The sequence below is a fragment of the Solea solea genome, chromosome 11 (genome assembly GCF_958295425.1).
Source record: "Solea solea chromosome 11, fSolSol10.1, whole genome shotgun sequence".
Lineage (NCBI taxonomy): Eukaryota > Metazoa > Chordata > Actinopteri > Pleuronectiformes > Soleidae > Solea > Solea solea.
Window position 1 is genome coordinate 16,183,091 of NC_081144.1, and position 21,444 is coordinate 16,204,534.

General features: G+C 39.4%; 3 protein-coding genes across 3 annotated transcripts; 2 read left to right on the forward strand and 1 right to left on the reverse strand.

Annotated features, from left to right (window-relative positions):
- Positions 1-74: 74 nt before the first annotated feature.
- LOC131469196 (neurexophilin-4-like) lies at positions 75-6,569 on the forward strand. Its single transcript, XM_058644131.1, has 2 exons — positions 75-256; positions 4,799-6,569. The coding sequence occupies exons 1-2, from the start codon at positions 170-172 to the stop codon at positions 5,642-5,644; spliced, it is 933 nt and encodes a 310-aa protein (XP_058500114.1). The 5' UTR covers positions 75-169; the 3' UTR covers positions 5,645-6,569.
- Positions 6,135-14,390, forward strand: LOC131468210 (serine hydroxymethyltransferase, mitochondrial-like). Its single transcript, XM_058642213.1, has 13 exons — positions 6,135-6,147; positions 6,532-6,656; positions 7,680-7,841; positions 8,716-8,795; positions 8,917-9,117; positions 9,621-9,702; positions 9,831-9,953; positions 10,120-10,259; positions 10,383-10,545; positions 11,189-11,288; positions 11,590-11,745; positions 12,066-12,173; positions 13,726-14,390. The coding sequence occupies exons 1-13, from the start codon at positions 6,135-6,137 to the stop codon at positions 13,851-13,853; spliced, it is 1,581 nt and encodes a 526-aa protein (XP_058498196.1). The 3' UTR covers positions 13,854-14,390.
- A 3,151-nt stretch (positions 14,391-17,541) lies between these two features.
- ndufa4l2a (NDUFA4 mitochondrial complex associated like 2a) lies at positions 17,542-21,444 on the reverse strand. The gene is made up of 4 exons (XM_058643379.1): positions 21,285-21,444; positions 19,798-19,883; positions 18,689-18,749; positions 17,542-18,599 (listed from the first exon to the last, which is right to left on the reverse strand). Exons 1-4 carry the CDS (start codon positions 21,327-21,329, stop codon positions 18,543-18,545), a joined length of 249 nt encoding a protein of 82 aa, XP_058499362.1. The 5' UTR covers positions 21,330-21,444; the 3' UTR covers positions 17,542-18,542.

A 21,444-nucleotide genomic window follows, 5' to 3' on the forward strand; every position in this document is an offset into this window, starting at 1 on the left:
GGGGGGGGGGGGGAGTGATCTGGTATAGGAGGCAGAGGAAGCACAGAGTTGGATTCACTCCAGGTCTTGGGTATTTCAGTGTCTTGTCTTCTCTCCACTTTTGAAGTGACTGTTTGCTTTTGCCTCAGTAAATCACCACTTGTTCACTCAGGCAGGTTATTGCCTCTGGATGGGGATGCGTTGCTGCGGCTGCTGCAAAATGAAGACACTCTGTTTGAACTTTGCCATCAGCTGTCTGTGGCTTTTCCCTTCAGCGGTGAGTAACATTAGTGAACAGCTCTGCTCTGCACTGCTCCTCAGGTTGTCTGCTCATTAAATAATACAAGGTGATGCTGTTGTGGCGCTGCCAGATGTTCATTTCTGCTGATTGGTATTGCTTATCAGAGATACTATTTATTTATAATGATTGTATATTGTACATATAGTGAATTTAATTATAGTTTAGTAAATGTCAATGTCTAATTGTGCAGGTGCACTCTGTTTCGGTCATCATTTTGCAGCAATGTTACACAATCCAACAATAGTCTTTTTCTGCTGATTTTATGTCTGTGTGTAAGGGTGAGATGGTTTTAAAAATCCAACAGAATCAATAATTATTTGAAGAAATTTCAGTTTCATTGTGTTTTTAAAGGTGTGCATAACTTAACATGGACAAATGGATGCAGAGCAAATCATCTGAAGACTCACATAGAGGCGACAAGTTTCAGTTTATATGTGCTCGCTTCTGACTGCAGTAAGAATGCCACTGACACAGGGTTCACACCTGACTCTAGGTTCTTATTGATTTAAGATGTTCTCTCACATCTTGATATATGCTGGTAAATTTAAAGAAGGAAATGGAGTGTTTTTTTCTGATTTGATTTGATTTTGTACAGTCAGACACATCTTGCGGCTTGATCAGAGTGGAATGTTCTTTTAGGAGGTGAAATTCATGCAAAAATATTATTTTAGGTCTCCTTTTTGAGAAAGACCTCGACAGCTCACCATACCCAGAGTTACAGTTGTTAAATTATACAACAGAACAAATCAAAAGAACACACATTCTAATAGTGATAAAGGAAATACACAAACACTAGTTCAGCTCATGAATAGCCATTTCTCCATTTTCATTAATATTTTGAAAGGAAAACAAAGCAATTAAGCTTTTTTGTGTTCTGAAGGTTATTCTATGAGGGAGGACAGGAGAAGGCTGTATGACCAAGGAAATCATTGTAACCCGTTTTTTGAAATTTTTTTAATGAAAAATGAACGCATACCGTCCTTCAAAATGTACCTTATTCCAGTACTTATTAACTGCTCATCTACTCTTTGTCTTTCTTGACTGTGCTACATGAGCAGGTGACTGCAACATCTGCAGTTTTCAGGTAAAACCTCAAGGGATCCTAGTTTTGTGCTTTACTACTTGAACCAAACAATTGCTCAGGATTTGCCAGTTTAAAAACTTTTATCACCCTGGGGATTAAGACACACCATCTCTAGGTTTAGCTAAGTATGAAAAACTGACGCATTAAGTGTCTTTTTTAGCCGGTGGCAAGAATGTTCTCTGTCCTCAGCCTGCAATTACAGCTCTCAGGTTTCTCCGTTTTTTTCCTCTCCAGGTGCCTCCCCACAGGTGTTGTACGTGCATCCGCTCCACTGCTGTTGCTCAGTTGCAGCCGCTGTGCTGGCATCTTGACACAGAGCCAATGACACGGCTGTCACACAGCAGGCTCCAATTAGAGTAGGTGAGAACAGCCCACAGTTTGAGATTTCGGCTTGTAACAATAGGCACAGCTGGAGCTCACTTTGTTCCAGGAGGAGGTAGAGATTGGCACACAGGGCTGAGGTGGTTAGGGGTGATATGAATCCTACATGTTGGTGAGAAATAATGATATCCTGGGAGCTGTTTATTCAGAAATCTGGGGGAGAATAATTCTAAACCTCCACCTGGCACTGACACATTATGATGTAACTTGACATAAAGTTCCAAAAAACAACTGCACACAAACTTTTCCCGCAACCCATGCCTCATTGCTCTAGAAAACTGTTTACTGTATCTGTGGAAGTGTTCTTAGCAACTGAATTAAGAATCTAAAGTCCGAGGACTGGGTTCACCTAACTTGGATGGTCCAATCAGTTTTTAACTGCAACTCAGTGATTTTTGTCCACATAGATTAAGACTGTACCCATGTTAAATTGAAACACATAACAGACCCGCATGACAGCAGTTTCATTATTGATCATTTAGTTTATAATAAACTACTTACTAATATTTTCTCACAAGTGGAATAAACAATGTTTATGTTTGATGATGTTTCCTCTGTGTCAGCTGTAAAAACCAAACTGTGCTGCCATACTCAAAGTATTTTATCCACCTTGTTTCTGAAAGCACTGCTGAAGAAATGGTAATAGGTGGAACTTGTGGAGCAGATGCTGAAGCAGCAGGAAACTGCGCAGCGGCAGCTGCATGGCTACAGGATCGTACAGTTCCTGCAATGCAGAAGCATCTTGCAGTTTGTTTCACATGTCTGCCTTTAAAAAAATATGATTGTGTCCACCTCCTTTATCAAAACGTGACTGACCTTACTAATACGTCAATACTGATACGCCTCAGAGCTTATCAGACTTGTTCACAGCCTCACCGTCTATAGTGACAGAGTTGGTGGCTAAATATGTTTGTGTACCTTAACTGAGGCCACTTTTATCAAATGTTTGATGTCACAAAATGTATATCTTTTTATTATTATTTGGGAAATACAGACACTGTTGCATTGCATTATTCTATTGTCATATCTGTACATAGTAAAGCTGTCTGGCAGTGTTGAAGTAACAATAAAAGAGTCAATTTAACTCTGTATATTTTAACTCTTAGTATTACGTTAACACAAATCTCAACTTGTCCTAGTCAGAATTGGTGTTAAATTGGCCCTTGTGTGAGTTATTTTCACACTACGAAATTTACTCCGTAGAAGGCAGAATAATGATCACATCATCCCTTTGTGGTTGGCTTTGTGTGTGTCTCAGGGAAAGGAATTGGGCTCATAACCAGAAAGTCACTGGTTCACTGGCCCCGTCGCTGTACAGGGCATTCAATTGTCCATTGCTCCTCGGGTGCAGATAAGTGCTGCTCACTGCTTCTGTGCCCGACCTGTGTGTGTTTAATGCTCGGGCAAATTCACTATCACTAATTGGTGTGCGCGCAAAAATGACTAATTCTGATTCTTTTTAGGTGTAACTGGGGATGTTCCCGGTACATGTTAAATGTCACAATCAGTACCAGTGATTAGTGTCTAATTACCACTAAACTAAGTCTCCTGCGAAACACCGAGCTGGGACCATAGGTGGAAAAGGGGATTAAGCGCTGTGTCCCACTAGTGGACCTTGGGGGTATTGCAGGAGGGGCTCATCCAGGGAAACTTCGTTCTATTTACTAAAGTTTGATTAAATTGCTATAAATAAAACAGAACTTGCTCCTCATATGAAATAATAACATGCATATGGAAATCCAGGTAAAAGCCCAGATATGTAATTTCAAGTCTATATCCCACAATTAAGAATGAAATCTAGGATATTTGATGGGATGACAGGGAAGGGAAGCTCAACATTAACATATCTTTAACCTTTTTTTGTACGACCTATACTGTATCATTGTAGTATATAATTATATCTGCTGCATTTTCAGGCCTGTGTGTCCCACTCTCTCTTCTCAGCATACTGATCAATATGCTCTTGGATTCGATTCATTACCAAGGTCAAATTTGAAAGAGGATTGAGAGTTTTAACAAGGGAATAAGAGGATGATGGAGGACAGCCAAATTAAAAAGTGTTCATGAAAATGTGAATGTGAGTTTGAGAGTGTGTGTGTGTGTGAATGTTCCTTCCTGTAGTCCTTGCCTGGAGGAGCTGACCTGCTGTATTGATCACAGTCGTTTCAATTTGTTCTCATTCCATGGACCTGGCACGTCAAAGCCTAATTATCTGAATCGATTATCTGGCTCCTTGTAACATGCCTACAGTGAAACTGTCCTTCATTTGTGGACACCCAGGTGGTCTGAACTTGTCTGAAGGGCTTCGTCTGCCTCTCATCTTTTGTGTAATTTTTCATAGTACAGAGCAAGTATTGCTATGCTACAGCTCTTCAAAACAAGGTGGAGTGATATAAACTTAGGTGCTGTGTTGCCAGAGAAACCTGTCAGAAAATAATGTCATCTTCTTTTGCACTTCAATCTTTTTAGACAAGTCCAGTGGGTCTCATCCACATGACTAGCAGCCTTTTCACAGATGATATGGTTTAGCGACAGCATTTTCAGCATAGCAAAGTAAATAGATACATGTCACTGTCATGTAACTGGATAATCCACACACTGGTCATAACTGTTCACAATAAAGGCTTGTATTATTCAGAGTAAAGTTCTGTACATTTCTGGATATACAGTTTAATGTTATATCATGTAGATGCTACAGTGGGAAACTTTTGTTGATTTTTGTTGTTTTGTGATGTCTTGATGTTCTTACTTTGCCAGCACAAAGGTAATGTTGCCTCCGTCAGTCGTGACATAAAATTAATAATTGTCGTTGGTTGACACAAGTTCTAAACAACGCTATACATGAGAGTGTCACCTTTTGTGAACCCATTTGACAATTGTTTGAATGTAATGGACATTTTTTTGTGTACAAATTTGAAATTCAGTGAGAATCACAAACAGTTATGTTTACATCTTTTGGACAGAGGTGGAGGCAGAAAACTCCAACCAATATGAGAACAAACTCATGCTGCAAAATGTTCAAGTCTTTGATTTGTGTTTTTTTCCCTCTGTAGGTTCAAGAAACAGACAATTCCTTCGAGTTTCACAACCAACAATGGAGGGAAGAGGCAGGAGGAAGAGAAGAGGCTGTGGGAGCCACATTGAAGGTTAAACATATGTCCAAAGATCTACAGATCATCGCCACCAAACACAAAACACCTGCTCATGGCTCACTTGGCCCGTATGGTTGGCCACAGAACTTTTCCCAAGCCATGGATCAGTATCTGTACCGAGCTGCTCCCAAACCCAAATCTCCCGCAAAAACACCCCCAAAGGCCAAGAAGATCCTGGGCTGGGGGGACTTTTACTTCAATGTGAAAACGATGAAGTTCAGTCTCTTGGTGACGGGAAAAATCGTGGACCACATCAATGGGACTTTTAGCGTCTACTTCAGGCACAACTCTTCCCGTTTGGGGAACATATCCGTCAGCATCGTCCCGCCCTCCAAAGCTGTTGCATGGGAAGTTCTGCATCCTGCAGCTCAGAGTGTTCACACCAAAACCTCAGTCCTGGTTCCACATGTGCTGCCTCACTTTCAGAGTCCCCCTCACTCCACCAGCTCCACCCCACCTGACCAGCAGAAGCAGCAGCAGGACACGATGATGGTGACCGAATTAAACTGCCGAATCGAATACCAGAGAACCAATCGTTCCAAGAAGACCAAACCGTGCATGTACAACCCCGGAGAGACCTGCTACTCTGAAAACACCCAGTCTCAAGCGGCCTGGATCTGTGCTAAACCCTTCAAAGTCATATGCATCTTCATCGCATTCACCGGCACTGATTACAGGCTGGTGCAGAAAATTTGTCCAGACCACAACTTTCAGACGGAGCAGAATCAGCAGCAGCGCTTTGGATGAACGATTCTGCAGAGCTGAACATCAGACATCAAATACTGACTCATCATACACCTGACCGACTCTTTCTTTGCCATTCAAACACATTTTCAAAATATTAGTGAGGGTGCTTTGAACAAATACAAGGGGCCAATTTATTACACCAGACACAATGTGGTACCAATAGTAACCAAGTGGTACCTTTACTCATTTCACACTGATGCAGCTGTCATTTCCTCATCCATGTCGTTTAAACAGCAAAAACACTTAAAATGAGGTATAGCCAGGTGCATTATTGGAGCATTCTTTTGTTTTTGTGCTCAGTGAAACAACCTTTTTTTTCAAATCCAGCTGTGTCATGGTGATGGATCAAGACACAAGAAAACGTGACTTTTCCTTGATTGGTTGCTTAAAATGGGTTGCTGCTAAAGTAAACATGATTAATTAAGGAACAAAGTACAAACATTTTGAACTCTGTGCCTGATATACAACCTTTTTTTCCCCGCCAAGCAAAATGACTGCTACAGGCACTTGTGCCATGTGTTTCAGACAAGTCATTAGATCATTACAGTAGACCCTGATGTGTTAATAACCATAACATGAGTTTGAACATGTGATCTTTGTGTTGTCTGAAACTACACTCACCCACCTAAAGCTCTATATGTTGTGCAGTGTTTTATAAATTTTGTTTTCTCAATATGAATTAATGGACACTAAGTTGTAAAGGTGTTATTTGGAAAAACAAAGTGCTTTCTTGGCTTACTAATAAAACAAAATCGACATCTGAGTTGTGCCAGACAGAATTATCTGAATTATCAGGACTGACAATGAATCTCGTTTGTTTTTCAGTATTAATGAATGATAAGATATTTCCTCTTCAAAGACATGAACCATGTAATATCTTTAATCAGTGCCACAAAGTCCAAAAGTCCTTGGCTCCTGTTTAGTTTCACCTTTGTACCTTGAAAGCGTTCTGTTTCCCCACTCGTCTGCTGTCACAGACATGCTCTCTTTGACTTTACGGCAGACACTCAAGGTGAGTCTGTTTACTTGTGTTTTTTTCAGAATTGTTACCGACTTATGCACAGATCCACCTGTGTTTCTTCTTTTACAACCATTTTCCATTCTTTTAAGAGCTTTTGTGATCAAATAAGTCATTTCTGTAAACTAGGTCAGACCTACCACCTCAGGTTACCTCACTGCTGATAGAAATGTCCGGTTTGAAAGTGCAATTGTGTTGTTGTTTCCAGTTTTTGTCTGTCGACTTGCATAAATGTTGCCATGTATGTGTGATGACTATAATTCTTTCATGTTGTCAAAGGAGGAAAAAGCACTCCTGTTCCAGAATTCATTGTGTTGTTGTCAATGGATATTTGACAGTGCAATCTCAGCTTTTATGCAAGGATCATTATAGTCAAGGCTGAGAAAACACAAAGAACACAGAAGATGAAAGAACAGTTTTGGTAACATATGTTTTTTGCTTAATAGTCATTTGCATCTTAGGACCAATGTAACACAGAGTTATGTAACTATCATGCAGCTACAAGCTGACTTCAACAAACAAAACCCTGATAACTCAGTCGCTGCATGCCTACGTTTTCCACATTACAGTGTCCAAGGTTTTCCATAACCGCTCCCCTGAATAACCTGTTGGGTTTTTCCACTGCCTTTCATTAAATGGAATGTTTAGAACATCAAAAGACACATTAGACTAACTCCCTTGTTTCCTAACCCCTGTAAAAAAACATTACACTTATTTAGTGATGAAAGCTTGTTTTTTGCAGAGGCTTAGTCCTCATGAGCTTTTAAAAGGACAACAAAGGAGAAATCTTGGACAACAACAAAACTGGCATGTTGCATCAGACCCTCTATCAGCCTACTCTTTCAGGTTTTAATAACAAATTTTAATAAAAAATTAGAGCAGAACAATTTCAATTACCAGGAGTTTCTAAAAAAAAATCCATAAATCACACAGTCAGTTTGACAGTTATTAGAACTTACTTCTTGTCTGTGATGTTCTGGTGATTCCTGTGTGCTTTTCTTTCACTCCTTGCTGCAGCCCCTCCTTCCCAGGGTTTTGGGATGTTTGGGCCGAAATCACCAAACCACCACTGGCTGGACAGGACAGGAGAGTCTGGCCCAGGATGACCCAGAGATGTGGAGCCTCTTGCAGCAGGAGAAGGACAGGCAGTGTCGGGGACTGGAGCTCATCGCATCGGAGGTGAGACCTGAGTATAAAACAGTGTTTCAAAGTCTAATCTACGTTCCTTCAGTCAGGACACACACAATCAATCACAGTGACATCTGGAAGATTTTCACTGTCAGTCTCTCTCTGAACAGAGATGAACACAGTCAAATTATCCCAGTAGGTTTCCTCACTGATATCTGCTATTGATCTCCACATCATAACTTCAACTATCATGATTGTGTGTGTGTGTGTGTGTGTGTCTGTGTTGAGATAGTGTTTTGAAATGTCCTAGAGAGAGAGTTTTATGACATATGGGGGACTGGCTTGAAATCTGTTTGACACATGACTATATGGAGAGAGAGAGCAAGAGAGAGTGTGAGGAGAGAGAGAGAATGTAATTTACATTCATTACCTTTTCCGCAGTTTCATTTCCATGTGTCTGTGGGAGATTTGACACCATGCTGAACCCCATGGGGATTCAATATTAGTTAGATTCCTCTTTATTCGTCCAATATTTTGATCATAATACCTCTAATACTTTATTGTTTTTTAGATTATTATTTTTAGATATATGCTGAAGCTTCCAGAACAGGATGTGACTGACCTTTTGTTAAGATTTATGCAACAAATTTAAGTGATTTCAATAACTTGGCGTCTACCTCTCTGGCTCTGAATCCCGCCTTACAGTATTTGTAATTGTTTTTCACAAGAGAAATGTGTTTAAGTATATAACCATGCAGGAAAATGCAAGTTTAGATTGTGGTAATATTGTGCAGCTGCGTCCGACAAAAATGTTACATCACCTCTCTGCAGGTACATACATGGTGACAGTGTTCTGAATAAATAAAGATAATTAAAAAAGGAAAACAGTGTGTGGCTCTGGATCTTGACACTGCATTTTTGTCAGAACTTTTGCAGCCGCGCAGCGCTGGAAGCCCAGGGATCATGTCTGAACAACAAATACTCAGAGGGATACCCAGGACAAAGGTAATGACAATCCTATGTATTATTATATAGCACTGGATTTACAAGAGAAAATATATATATATAAAAATCAAGCATTTTGGCCATTAAAATGTTGACTAAAAAATGCCTCTTGTCTCCTTAGGTATTATGGAGGAGCAGAGATAGTGGACCAGATTGAGCTGCTGTGTCAGAAACGAGCACTTGACACATTTGACCTGGACCCAAATTTGTGGGGCGTCAACGTCCAGCCGTACTCCGGGTCCCCTGCCAACTTTGCAGCCTACACATCTGTGCTGCAACCTCATGATCGCATCATGGGCTTGGATCTGCCTGACGGAGGACAGTGAGTGAACATTATTACATCATCTATAGAGCTGAGGACGTCCTGTGACTCAGTTTGCTCATTTAATTTTCAAGCTTAAATAATTCACTGCACACTTCAAATCCATGGAGTTAAACAACAAATAACTTGACAGGCTGACAGACAAGTATGAAACAGCCATTTTGGCTGTTTTTATGAAAAGAGCTGTAAAGAGACAAGTTGCCTGACATATAGCTTGGAGTGTGGCATGACATCACCTACTAGAGCTCTATTACAGCCACAGACGTTTAATTATTTTTAGTTGATGACCACTTTCTTTCCTTCAAAAAACAAGAAAGCAATAAGAAATCTATAGTCTTTACCTGACCAGACAAATTAATGTAAGACACACAGTAGACGAACAAACACATTAGAATAAAAAATTGTTGTATCTCTTTCATTTGATTATCTACCATTAAATTATGTCTACTGAGATGCAGGCTCCACTAATTAATTAATCAAATGCTCTATTTTCCACATTTCAGCCTCACCCATGGCTACATGACAGACACCAAAAGAATCTCAGCCACCTCCATCTACTTTGAATCAATGCCTTACAAGCTGGATGTGAGTCAATACATTTGAATTTTTGTTAGTAGAAATTAAGGTTTGATTTACATTTATCAAAGTGAATCTAACTGAGAAGATAATAAACTACATGTGACTGTCTCTCTTGTCTATTTGTATCATCTCAGCCCAAAACAGGTCTAATAGATTATGAGCAGCTGGAGCGAACAGCCCGGCTGTTCAGACCAAGACTCATCATCGCAGGAACTAGCGCCTACGCTCGCCTCATCGACTATGCTCGCATGAAGAAGGTCAGGATTTAAGTGCACTATGTTGATTTCTAAATTGAAAGTAGTACAAGTAATAGTCATAGTGTATTAAGTAATAGTGTTAGAAATGGTAAATGATTATGTACATTGGAACAGTACTTTTAAAAGATGGCTTTCATTCTCGTGTCTCTGACTGCGTGTGTTCCAGCTCTGTGTTGAGCTGAACGCCTACCTGCTGGCAGACATGGCTCACATCAGTGGCCTGGTGGCAACAGGAGCTGTTCCAACGCCTTTCCACCATGCAGACCTGGTCACCTCCACTACCCATAAGTCACTGCGTGGATCAAGGTAAGGGCCTTCAAGTTTGATGATTTCCATTTTTTTCCCCCATTACTTTATTTCCTCTACAAACCACACAAGTTTAGAGTCGCACTCAGACCATCTGGATTTCTTTCTCTCATCACTCTTTAGGGCAGGTTTGATCTTCTACCGCAAAGGTGTGCGCTCTGTGGATAAGAAGGGTCGAGAGGTGATCTATGACCTTCAGGACAAGGTCAACTTTGCTGTGTTCCCTTCACTTCAGGGAGGACCTCACAACCATGCCATTGCTGGGGTGGCTGTTGCCCTGAAACAGGTTCTCATGCTTATTTTAAATAAACCCACAAAATGAATAATTGTCATGGTCCAAGGCAAGAGAGAACCCAAAAGCACGACAACGAGGCAGTCAAGTTTGTGGAGGAAAAGGCACAAACAGGGTCAGAACAAAAGGGCAATCTCGAAAATGCTGGAACGCTTGGCAGAAAAACTAACACACAAGACAATCTGGCAGGGGTCAAACGAAAGTGGACTGGTATATATACACAGAGGGACTAATGAGCAAATGGACTGCAGGTGAGGAGATGGGCGGGGGAAACCAGGTGAGGGAAATGAGTTGATTGCATGGCATGGAGGAAAGGCGGGATCTGAAATGACAGGAGAATTAGTGACAAGACATGGACACAAATAAAAAGAAAGGCAAAACTAAGAGTGTTCGTGTAACTACGTTAAAATAATAAATGAAAGAGAAAAGCTTTTATTAAAATGCTCTGCATAACAATTTAATCTCCAGCTCAAACAGTGTAAAACCACTAAGAAATTCTCCGTCAAAATAATAACTAAAGACCTAATTTGATGACATCAAAAAAGTTCCAGTTGATCATGTATAAGTCATAGTCATTTTCAAATGAACTGTCCTGATGTGAACTCAAACATGCAATGTACAAACTCTGTCCTTTTAGGCTTCAACTCCCATGTTCAAACAGTACATCAGCCAAGTGCTGCTGAACGCCAAGTCCATGGCTGACGCTCTGCTGAAGAAAGGCTTCACACTGGTGTCAGGTAATAATGAAAAAAAAGCAGTAGTAAAGTGGCAGTGCTTATCAAGAAACATAAAAATGAATTCATGAAGGTACTTTTAGCAGAAAGTAAGTTAAATAATTAAAGCTCATGTGCCTCTTTAAATACCTGACACTGCTTTTGGATCACTTCACTATGAACACCAACCTAGTTTCCATTCTCATTTTATGACTTTGGAAAAGTTCCCTCAGCCATCACCTGACTGTTGAATGGAATCAATCCTGTATTAAAAGGAATTCTTAAAGCAACAGATTTATCCCCAGCATTCTTCTCCTCCTCTCAGGGGGAACAGACAACCACCTGGTCTTGGTTGATCTTCGACCTCGCGGGATGGATGGTGCTCGTGCCGAGAGGGTCTTGGAGCTGGTTTCCATCACTGCCAACAAGAACACCTGCCCAGGAGACAAGAGTGCCCTCACTCCAGGAGGACTCAGGCTTGGTACTCAAATAAAAAATATAAAAGCTTGTGCAGGACATGTTGGTAAATAGATTATTTTTGGTGATGAGCTGCAGGTAAGGAGGTTGTTTGTGCAGAATCCGTCAGGTTAGTCCTTTGTGATATTGGACCCTTTCTTCTCTGCCTGTCTGTCTGTGGTGCATCTCTGTTTGCTTTCATCTGTCTGTCTGTTTTTGTGTTCCTTCGAGCCTGTCACTCATCTGTAAACTACATCATGTCAACCCCTTGATCAATCACCAGTATGCATGTCTTTTTTTTTTCTTTTTTTTTAATTCTCCTACTTTTTTATTATCTGTTATCAGGAACTCCAGCTCTGACCTCCCGACAGTTCAGTGAGGCAGACTTTGAGAAGGTTGTTGAGTTTATTGATGAAGGGATTCAGATCGCACTGGATGTGAAGATGAAGACTGGTGAGAAACAATTTTCTTATTGTTTGCATCGGAACGGGATGTACTGTAGTGCGCATGCACCACTTACGACGAGAGTCTATGGTAAAGATATTTGCGGCCCAAATGAACAGGAAATACGTCACTTGACCGTTCACTCACTGTAAACGAGAGAACATCTTTAAACGCAGATTAGGCGCACATTACACACTGCACAGTCTGTATAATGTATAGCTAATTTATTTAAATGTTCAGAATTTTGTAAAATGATAGTTCATTCTTCATGAGAGACAGGTGAGAGACTAGTGCCCTCTATTAACAGGCCACCACTGGCCAATACTATGGAATTGTAATGTGTTTTTATCTAAGTTAAGATGAGGAGCCAAAGACATTATCACTAATCTTGGAAAGCCATGCTTGTGTCCAGTGTATATATATCTGCAGGATTGGATTTTCACAAGATCATAATCACCTAAAAAGAAGAATTGCTGTGTTTTCATCATCTTACATGAGTCATCATGTGTCTCAGTTTGTTTACACCCTAACCCAAAAATGAACAGCACCAATGCTGGTTCCAAGTGTTCATTATGCACTTTAAATTCACAGAGATAAAGCAATATACAACAACTCAACTTTCCCTCATCCTATTCTGAGGAATGCTCACACATCACAATAGAAGCATGTTAAAAAAAAAGAAGACGATTATTACAGTTAGTTAGAGTTGGATTCTGTGTCTGATATCAAGTGATCACTGCACAAACAGAATATATTGCCTGTTGTGTCAATTGTCTCTCTTTTCAATGCTCGCTTCAAGATTATTTCATGGCAGTGATTCAACCCTGTCATCTTACAGGTTCTTTGGGGAGTTGGTAAAATACTCTCTCTTTTGCTTGTCCCTGACAGTTTTGGTATCCTGGCACAACATCTATCCAATATCTTCACATTTCTCTTCACATAGAGATATTCCATAATTACATTAATATTTGTTTAGATATATATAGTTGCTTGTGTTACATTTTAGACACCTTCTAATGTGGTTAATCTGATCTGTGACCATTTCTAACTACAATAGTGTCTGTCTGTACATTAAGATGTCAGTAGAACATTCTGAAACTTTCCACAAAGGGGCAATTTACTCCGTTTCCTTATCTAATTGTAACAAAAAAAGGGTAATTAGCAATTCCTCTAAAAATCCATGTGCAATACAAAAAGCACTTGTAGTCTTACGCACCAATGCTGCTTGTCCTATAGGTAGTCAGTGTTGAATTATGATATTTATATATTTATTGTCTTGTTCTGGAGTTTTTTTTCTTGCCTTTCATGAATGTACTTTAATATTTAATCTTGTTTTATCAACCGGCCTTGGGATTAGAATAGCCACTAGCCACTGCCTAATGATCATTCAATATCCCAGTTAAATAAATAAATAAATAAATAAATCAATAAACTAAATAAATAAACCTCTGAAACATTAATAACAGCCCTTCTAACCCTTTGACAGTTTGTTTTCTTTACAGCAATAACGGTGCTAAAATGTAAAGCCTCTTTTTATTTTTGTTCTTTTTTCTCCCAAAAGGAAACTTGGCCAGCTTCAAGTCCTTCCTGCTGGAGGACCCTGTGACAGTGTCGCGCATAGCAGAGCTCCGCCAGCGGGTGGAGCTATTTGCCAGGCCCTTCCCCATGCCAGGATTCACTGACCACTGACAACATTAATGAGAGAAAGGCCGTTTCCCTGTTGCTTCATGAAGACCCTGGATCCAGAAGACCTCCTCTTATGTGACCATTTCTGCACACAGTCACATCATATCACGTCTGTACCAACTCATGACATTACATCTGCAATATAACATGAAAGATCTAATGTGATGTGAATGATTAATGATAAATAAAATGCCACGTGATCTAGCTAATGTGTTAAGGCTGGTCATGATCACTGATGTTGTGCTCAAAAGAGAAAAGTGATGCTATTACTACTAATAGTACTACAACTAATTTCAATATTAATGATTCATAATGATATAATAATGCAGAACTGGTTCTTTAAATTTTGTTTGTATTTTATGCATTGTTTTTATATACTTATCAACAACCATATCTCATGCTGTTGACACTGGCAAAAGAAGGATTTGTATGACAAGTTTGTGAACAGTAGCATATTGATCTACATACAGCTACATTATAATGTGTTATAAATCATTTATTAAGTGTCTGTTATTTGCTAATAAATGTTGAAAAAGGGAAGCATACGGTCTTGTGCTCTTTATGATGACGTTAAATCTACAGTGGGTTATCACATTAGCAGGTTCAATTGCAATAGTATCTAATTTATAAGAATAATTTATTACAAGACGGCACTTTTTAGAAATTGTATTTTACTCTACTTTATATGGGAACATTTTGATTGAATCAGGAGAGAAATGACAAGAGTCTAAGAAAGAGTTTATACAAATGTTGTAGAGCACTGTAGGTTCATAAATTGTCGGTTTTCATGCAGGAAAGCTAAGATGGACCTTAAGTCAACTTAAGTGTTTGGCCTTTTGCCACTTAACTCTTTCAAGAGCCCTCTTCACTGTCAGGCTTTGTCCCAGGTCCTGGGAAACTCAGAGCAGCTGTCTTGGGAATTGAACACATGCTCAGTTTATACCCACAAAACAGGAAATAGTTAAGCAAAACAAACATTGTCAAAATGAGTTTTTCCTATAAAACATTACCTTTAATGTAACTTGTTATTGGGAATGATTTTCCACTGTATGTCAAATCTCTCGGTTGCTATAAAAAAACTAGAGCTAAATTATATTTATGAAAGTTTGTTGAATTCTCAAGCTCATTGTTATGATTTACACCGGTCTCGTTTGATAGAGATGGTTTGTGTTTACAGGCAAGTCAAAGGAAGTAGAAGACTCCTCTGATTCTATAAACACTGATCTTTGTTAAGCTGCTGGTATTTCCTCTGTTCATTTTCTCTCACTGTCGACTTCAGGAAAAAATAAAAATAAAACTTGATCTTTGTCAGAGACACAGATCTGACAGGAAGATAGTTGGAGCCAACCAAGACTTTCTCCACTCAGCTGTTCCAACAAATCTGTTTTTATTGTTGTTATACTCCATGTTTACGTCACCCTGTGATTCCTCATTACATAACACTAATAAACCCACACAGTTTTATGTACACATGAAAAAGAAAATTATGTAGGATTTCACTATCCTAAAAAATATATCTTACTTAAATGCTGCAGTAAGATTTGGCTGAGCTCAACACCTCTTTATTATCTAAGTCATTTTATTCTAATGTTTTTATTTATTTATTCCACTGAAGAAGTGATCTGATTAACTGGACGTTTTTGTTTTGGGACAGACTTCTTTATTTATATATCTATTTCTGTATCTATTCATTTATTTATTTATGTATTGGTTTATTCAAACAGGTATGAGGAACATTTCTGTATTTTTTTCATCTGTATTCCATGGAGATGTAAAACAGTGTCACCTTAAAAACTGAAAGTAAAGTTGAAATCACAAGTTTACAGAACAACAATGAAATAGAAACCAATGTTAATACAAAAGGTACTAAAAACATGCAACATTTATCGTTAAAACAGTATTTAAAATTATGTAAAAGTAAAATAACAGCATGCAGGTAAAGTGTGAGTACTTTTGGTTCTTGGTTTAGCTTAAGGTTACTGCTGCAGTGTTTGCTGGAGGAGGACAGTGTCCTCTTCATGGAGAGTGTCCAGCTGAATTATAGCTCAAAGGTCAGGGAAGCTCTCAGCTCTGTCGTCAGATATCAAACACAAGGACACATAGACGCACACATGCGGCATCACAACGCAAATAGTGACTCATCTGCCTCATCTCTGTGCATGTTTCTCATGACCTGACAACTCCTTTGACGCAGTGTGTGTGTATGTGCACTTAAGGCTTTTAAATGTCCCTCAGGGAAGTCATTTGAGCCGACATTTTCCATGGTTTTGGGCCACTAGAATGCTCCTTGTTGCTGTAACAATCTCTGTGCCGTTAGAAGGAAGGGTGTTTTTTTTTTTAATCCACGTTATTCTTATTCATGCTTCATCCCCTCTCTTTGTTACAGGGAGGATAAACCTGGCAACACTGAGGTGAATATGAGCACTGAGAGCTGAAGGCGACGTTTGAAGTTGAGTCTCAACTTCACTGAACAAAGCTGCTCCTGTAAGAAAGTTTGTGTATTTTATCCTTCAGAAGCAGTATATGAGAGGTACTCTTGTGCAAATCCCAGCTGACATAAGGCAAAATGTGGGGTACACCCTGGACAGTTCGCCAGTACATCACAGAGCCACATAGAGACAAACAACCATTCACCCTCACACTGACATTTACAGTCAATGTAGTGTCCTAATTTCCCCATTCCTCAAATCTGCATGTTTTTGGACTGTGGGAGGAAACTAGAGAACATAAAGAAAATTAAAAGTCTTGGAAATCAGGACAATATGTTGTGCATCAGTTTGAAGGGACAAACAAAAACATGGTCTTCTGAGAGATTAATATTCATTTTTGTAATCCACTCACAGAATAAAACTATGGCATATAGGTAAATGCTCAAAAATATCTTCAGAAGAATAAAGCAAAAACAATCAATCAATCAACTAATCTTCATTTGTATACAAATACAATCTAACAACAAGGAAGTGTTCCATTTTCATTCCATGAGCAGTGCATATGTCTGTTTCTGCAGCACAGAGAGCTATCAGGATGTGTGTGATTTTAAACTTGTATTTTTTCCATTTTTAGACCTTTTCTGTCATAAACACTGACCCTGTCAGGACGAGGATCACTGGTCAGGACCTGGTCCTGATGAGGCAGAGCCTCATAGCGGAGGAACTGGTTAAGTTAAGAGTGGTTAGGTTAAGGTTAGGGATAACGCTTTGTTTAGGATGTCCAACTGAATTACTGTCAATGCAGTGTGCGTGTTTGTGTGTGTGTGTGTGTGTGTGTGTGTGTGTGTGTATCTGTTGTTTTCACCATGCTCTGCTGTGATGCGTCAACACCATGCTGGGAGACTGTTCAACATCCTGCCACTGCTGTCGCAGATCAAAGACATGGGACTACTGTCACACACAAAAACATGCATGCGCACACACACAGACACACACACACACACACACACACACACAGACACACACACTGTGGTCATATAAAAGCAGCGCCAGCTGCAGTGCCAGCAGATGTTCCATCACAGTTACTGATTGTGTTTTTTTATCTTAGGACATGGAAAGAGATCTGTATCTGACTCAGTACTGTGCAGGTGTTTAAAGAAAATCACCTGTGTGTTTGAGAGATAGAGAGAGAGAGAGAGAGAGAGAGAGAGAGAGAGAGAGAGAGAGAGCACAGATTAAAAAGTAAATACTCATAGCCAAACGTGAATTAAAATGTTTATTTGTTGTAAGAATTCAGCTCCATTCTTCCATCTCTGCCGTTGTTCATAACTCACACAGTCATTGCAGATGTTTAGTGGATGCTAAACTGTTAAATGTGACAGTTATGAAGAAACGCAGACAGGGAGAATATTGTAGCAGGTGCCTGTAGCTGCACATAACAGCCTGGAGTAGATAAATGCTTTCAAAATTCTAAATCATAGCAGTGTAGTGAACAACAAAGATACCTGTGTTGTATTTTTGATCTCTTTAATTTACACCAAATCTAAATATTTTTATCTATGCAAGCAAAACACAGCAGGGAAGTTCAGGCATAAAGGGAGCATGTGCATACTACACTATGTATACTATGCCGTATGCTCGGTAGATTTAAATGAAGAAATGTTACATTATGGAACTTTTCAGTTTTCACATGCTCCACTTTAGAGCTATTAAAGGTCCAGTGTGTAACATTTAGAGTGGTTTATTGGCAAAAAAATGTTATAAATATATGAATAGACTACCCACAAGTGAGTTTGTGTTAATGTTTACTTGCTTATTTGGAATACATTTTTCATAATGTACTTTAGGCAATAGCCTTGCATTACGGAAGCCGCCAAGTTTCAACAGCAGCCCAGATGGAGAAACCAGCCAGAGTGTACATTTCACATTTTGAAATGCAAGCTACACTAAAATGGAAGATCAACATTTATTCTGGTATTACTGTAGTTCCTTGACACACGTAGGAAAGGGAGTGATGTGAAGAAGAGTCCTCTGTTTGTTCCAATCTGCAGTCTCACCGGAAGACTCACTACTTGTTACACACTGTACCTTTAATGTAAACATGTGGAACTTACTCTAACTTTTCAGAGTTATTAAATGACAATCTCAGCTACATTAACGATGTCACCAGCTTATCAGAAAACATTTCACCTTCCACTGGCAATGATGTGCATGAGGAAGGGGAATGAAACTGGGCTGGATCCTTCTTCTCCACTTTTGACATCTAAAACTTGGGTCCCTCCCTCTTCAGGTTTTTGTAGTCTGTGGTGATGGCTGCAAACTGTGTGGGGGGAAGAAGAAGAGTATGATATCTGCATTGAAACAAAAATGTAAATTTCAGAGAGAGAGAGAGCATGTGCACTCTGTCACCTTGTACTGATATGTGGGGTCGAGGTTATTCCAAGGCTCAGGGTCCTTGGTCCTGTTCCAGCTAAACACACAGATGCACACACATGGAATGAATTGGCATCATATTAGACTGTTTGGGAATCAGATCTACATAAATAAAGATCTCATTTCAAGCCATGCATGTCAATATTTACTGATACCCCTGGGAGCTGCTTTATTTCAAACTTAACACACCACATGCTTTAAACCCACTGTGTCACCACTGAGGACATTCTGTCTAATAATTTCATCAAGGTTGTCAAAAGTTGTTCCACAAAGAGATGAGACAATGCACCATCCTGTGAGCTCTTGTTAAAAGCACTTAGCTGTGTATGTTTTTAGTGATACATCATAATGGCTAGATCAACAGTTTGGAAAGCAGCAGGGGCAGAGGATGTCCACACAAGAGGCAGTTTGAGGGAGAAATGGAAGGAAGCGATGTATCCTGTGGTCAGATTCTATTTCTAATAATTAAACACATTCTTCTGTGTAATTATAGTGAAAAAATATTCTCCTGCTCTCCACATGCCTCATTAAAATGTTAGCACATCTGCATTTCAGGAAGGAGATATAACGAGGAAGAAGGGCAGAGTTTAATTAAACATGTATATTTATTCATGTAATAAGAGAGTTGGGGTTTTTTTTAAATCTAGGAAAACACACACATATTAACAATACACAGCAAATGCATTGTGCACAGGAGGATAGAGCCTGCACAGTTATTCCATCACACAAAAACTAAAGTGAGAACAACATTTTGATTGGGTGTGGATCATACCTTTCAGGTCAGCATGATACAAAAATCACTCTGACCTATGGAAACTCTACACCGGATCATGATTCTGACCTGAGGGAGAGCCGTTCTTGATTGTAACGTTGTCCTCAATAAAGTTTTTGTGGTATGGAGTAAGTGTCAAGGCTCTTTGAAACTTTATTTCCTGCTGTTGCAGTTGTCTGATAATGCAAAAATAAAGGCCATGAAACCCATCCATGTCTTGTTTGTCATTTATTTCGGCTTGAATCATGCTCTAATATTACACAGAGTGTTCTTTTTCATATAGAATCAAAGTGAATAGCTTAAACATCCTTACACAACATAGGGTGATCGGGCCAGCCGTAACAGATACAGAGACGCGCCACCTAGCCCCAGACAGATGAAGAATAACTGGGGGATGAGCTGTGGGCAGAGGGAGAAAATCAAATGATTAAATTTAGGTAATGTTGTTGTAGTAATCAAAGGCTTAAGGCCAACAGTTAACTACTTCAACTGTTCATGAATTACATTGTAACAAGTGATCTTGCACCACCCACCCGACCTAACCCTAAACTAAAACTAACTTAACACTGGCTCCTACAGTTGTATTGCGACCCTCATGTGGAGGATAAAGCGCTAGAAGATGGATGAAAGAATGAATGGATGTATTGACATGACTTTGCGGCAGAGGTGTAAACACAGGCAAAACCTAAATATAAATCAAATTTCGGGTGACTCTCCATCTGTCTCTCTGTCTCAGTACTGCCTGTCTGTCCCTCTGCGTGTCTCTGTCCTCATCTGACTCTCCATGTCTGTCTGATTGTTGTAAGTTGATCAAGGAGGCTCTTTTAGTCTCTGAGGCATTTGCTCCCTGCAGCTTCTCTCTCTCTCTCTCTCACTCTCACTCTCTCTCTCTCACTCTCTCTCTCTCTCACTCTCACTCTCTCTCTCTCTCTCTCTCTCTCTCTCTCTCTCTCACTCTCTCTCACTCTCTCTTGCTGTCTTTCTGCCTGTTTGTCTGTCCGGATGATATCAAGGCACTATAACAGTGGAGTCTCACAGGGAGCTTTTGTCCCTGGAGTTTCTCCCTCTGTCTCCTGGGACGCTGATGACAAAAACTTAAAACTCTGTCACTTCATCATTCTCTGACAGCGGAGCTGGTAGAAAAATAAAATTAAATAAAAGCAGAGATAATCCTGTCCCCTGCAGGGCCAACTTAAATTTATTTTACTCCAGCTTTTTGTCAGTTTAGATGTGTGTGGTTTGTGAAGGTTACGGGTGTTTTTAAAGTCTTAAGCTGTGCCACTAAAGAAACTCAGTCAGAGTTAAAATATGACCCAATTACACAATTGCTGTAATTGTGCAATATCTTTTTATCATATTTCTTAATTCTGTGTTTCTATATATTAATATTTGCAGGCTGTAGAAATTATAAAAACATAAAAATGAAAAACCTATCCACATATCGTGGGGGACCTGAAGCAACAAAGCTACTATAGTTAACACAAATGCATTTATACTGATGATAGTGTAGCACTGAAGTTGAATAATATACAGAATGAATATATGAAATAAAAAAACATTTTGCATTGATCTATAAATGCATTCTCACTATTAGAGACTGCAGATACTGACTGCATTGAATGTTGCACATCCAATTTCAATAATAATAATAATAAATTCAGGAAAGTGGACCACACAGACACTTTCTGTATTCCTTTGCAAACTTAATCTACATGTTATAGCATCTTTTTTGTTGCAACAACAGATTATGAGCACAACAGGAAAAAGGAAACAAACAGGAAATAATTAAAGACTACTTACGCTAGGGTGCTTTTTAGCTTTTGCTACAACTGTCCGAAATATCATCGCTCCAGTTTATGAGTTTATCAAGAAATTCTTCAAAGACAGTAATTGAGGCCCTTGTTAGCAGAGAACACAAGATTTGCAGAGCTGTGCACGGACAGGATTTGGACCTGTTGCC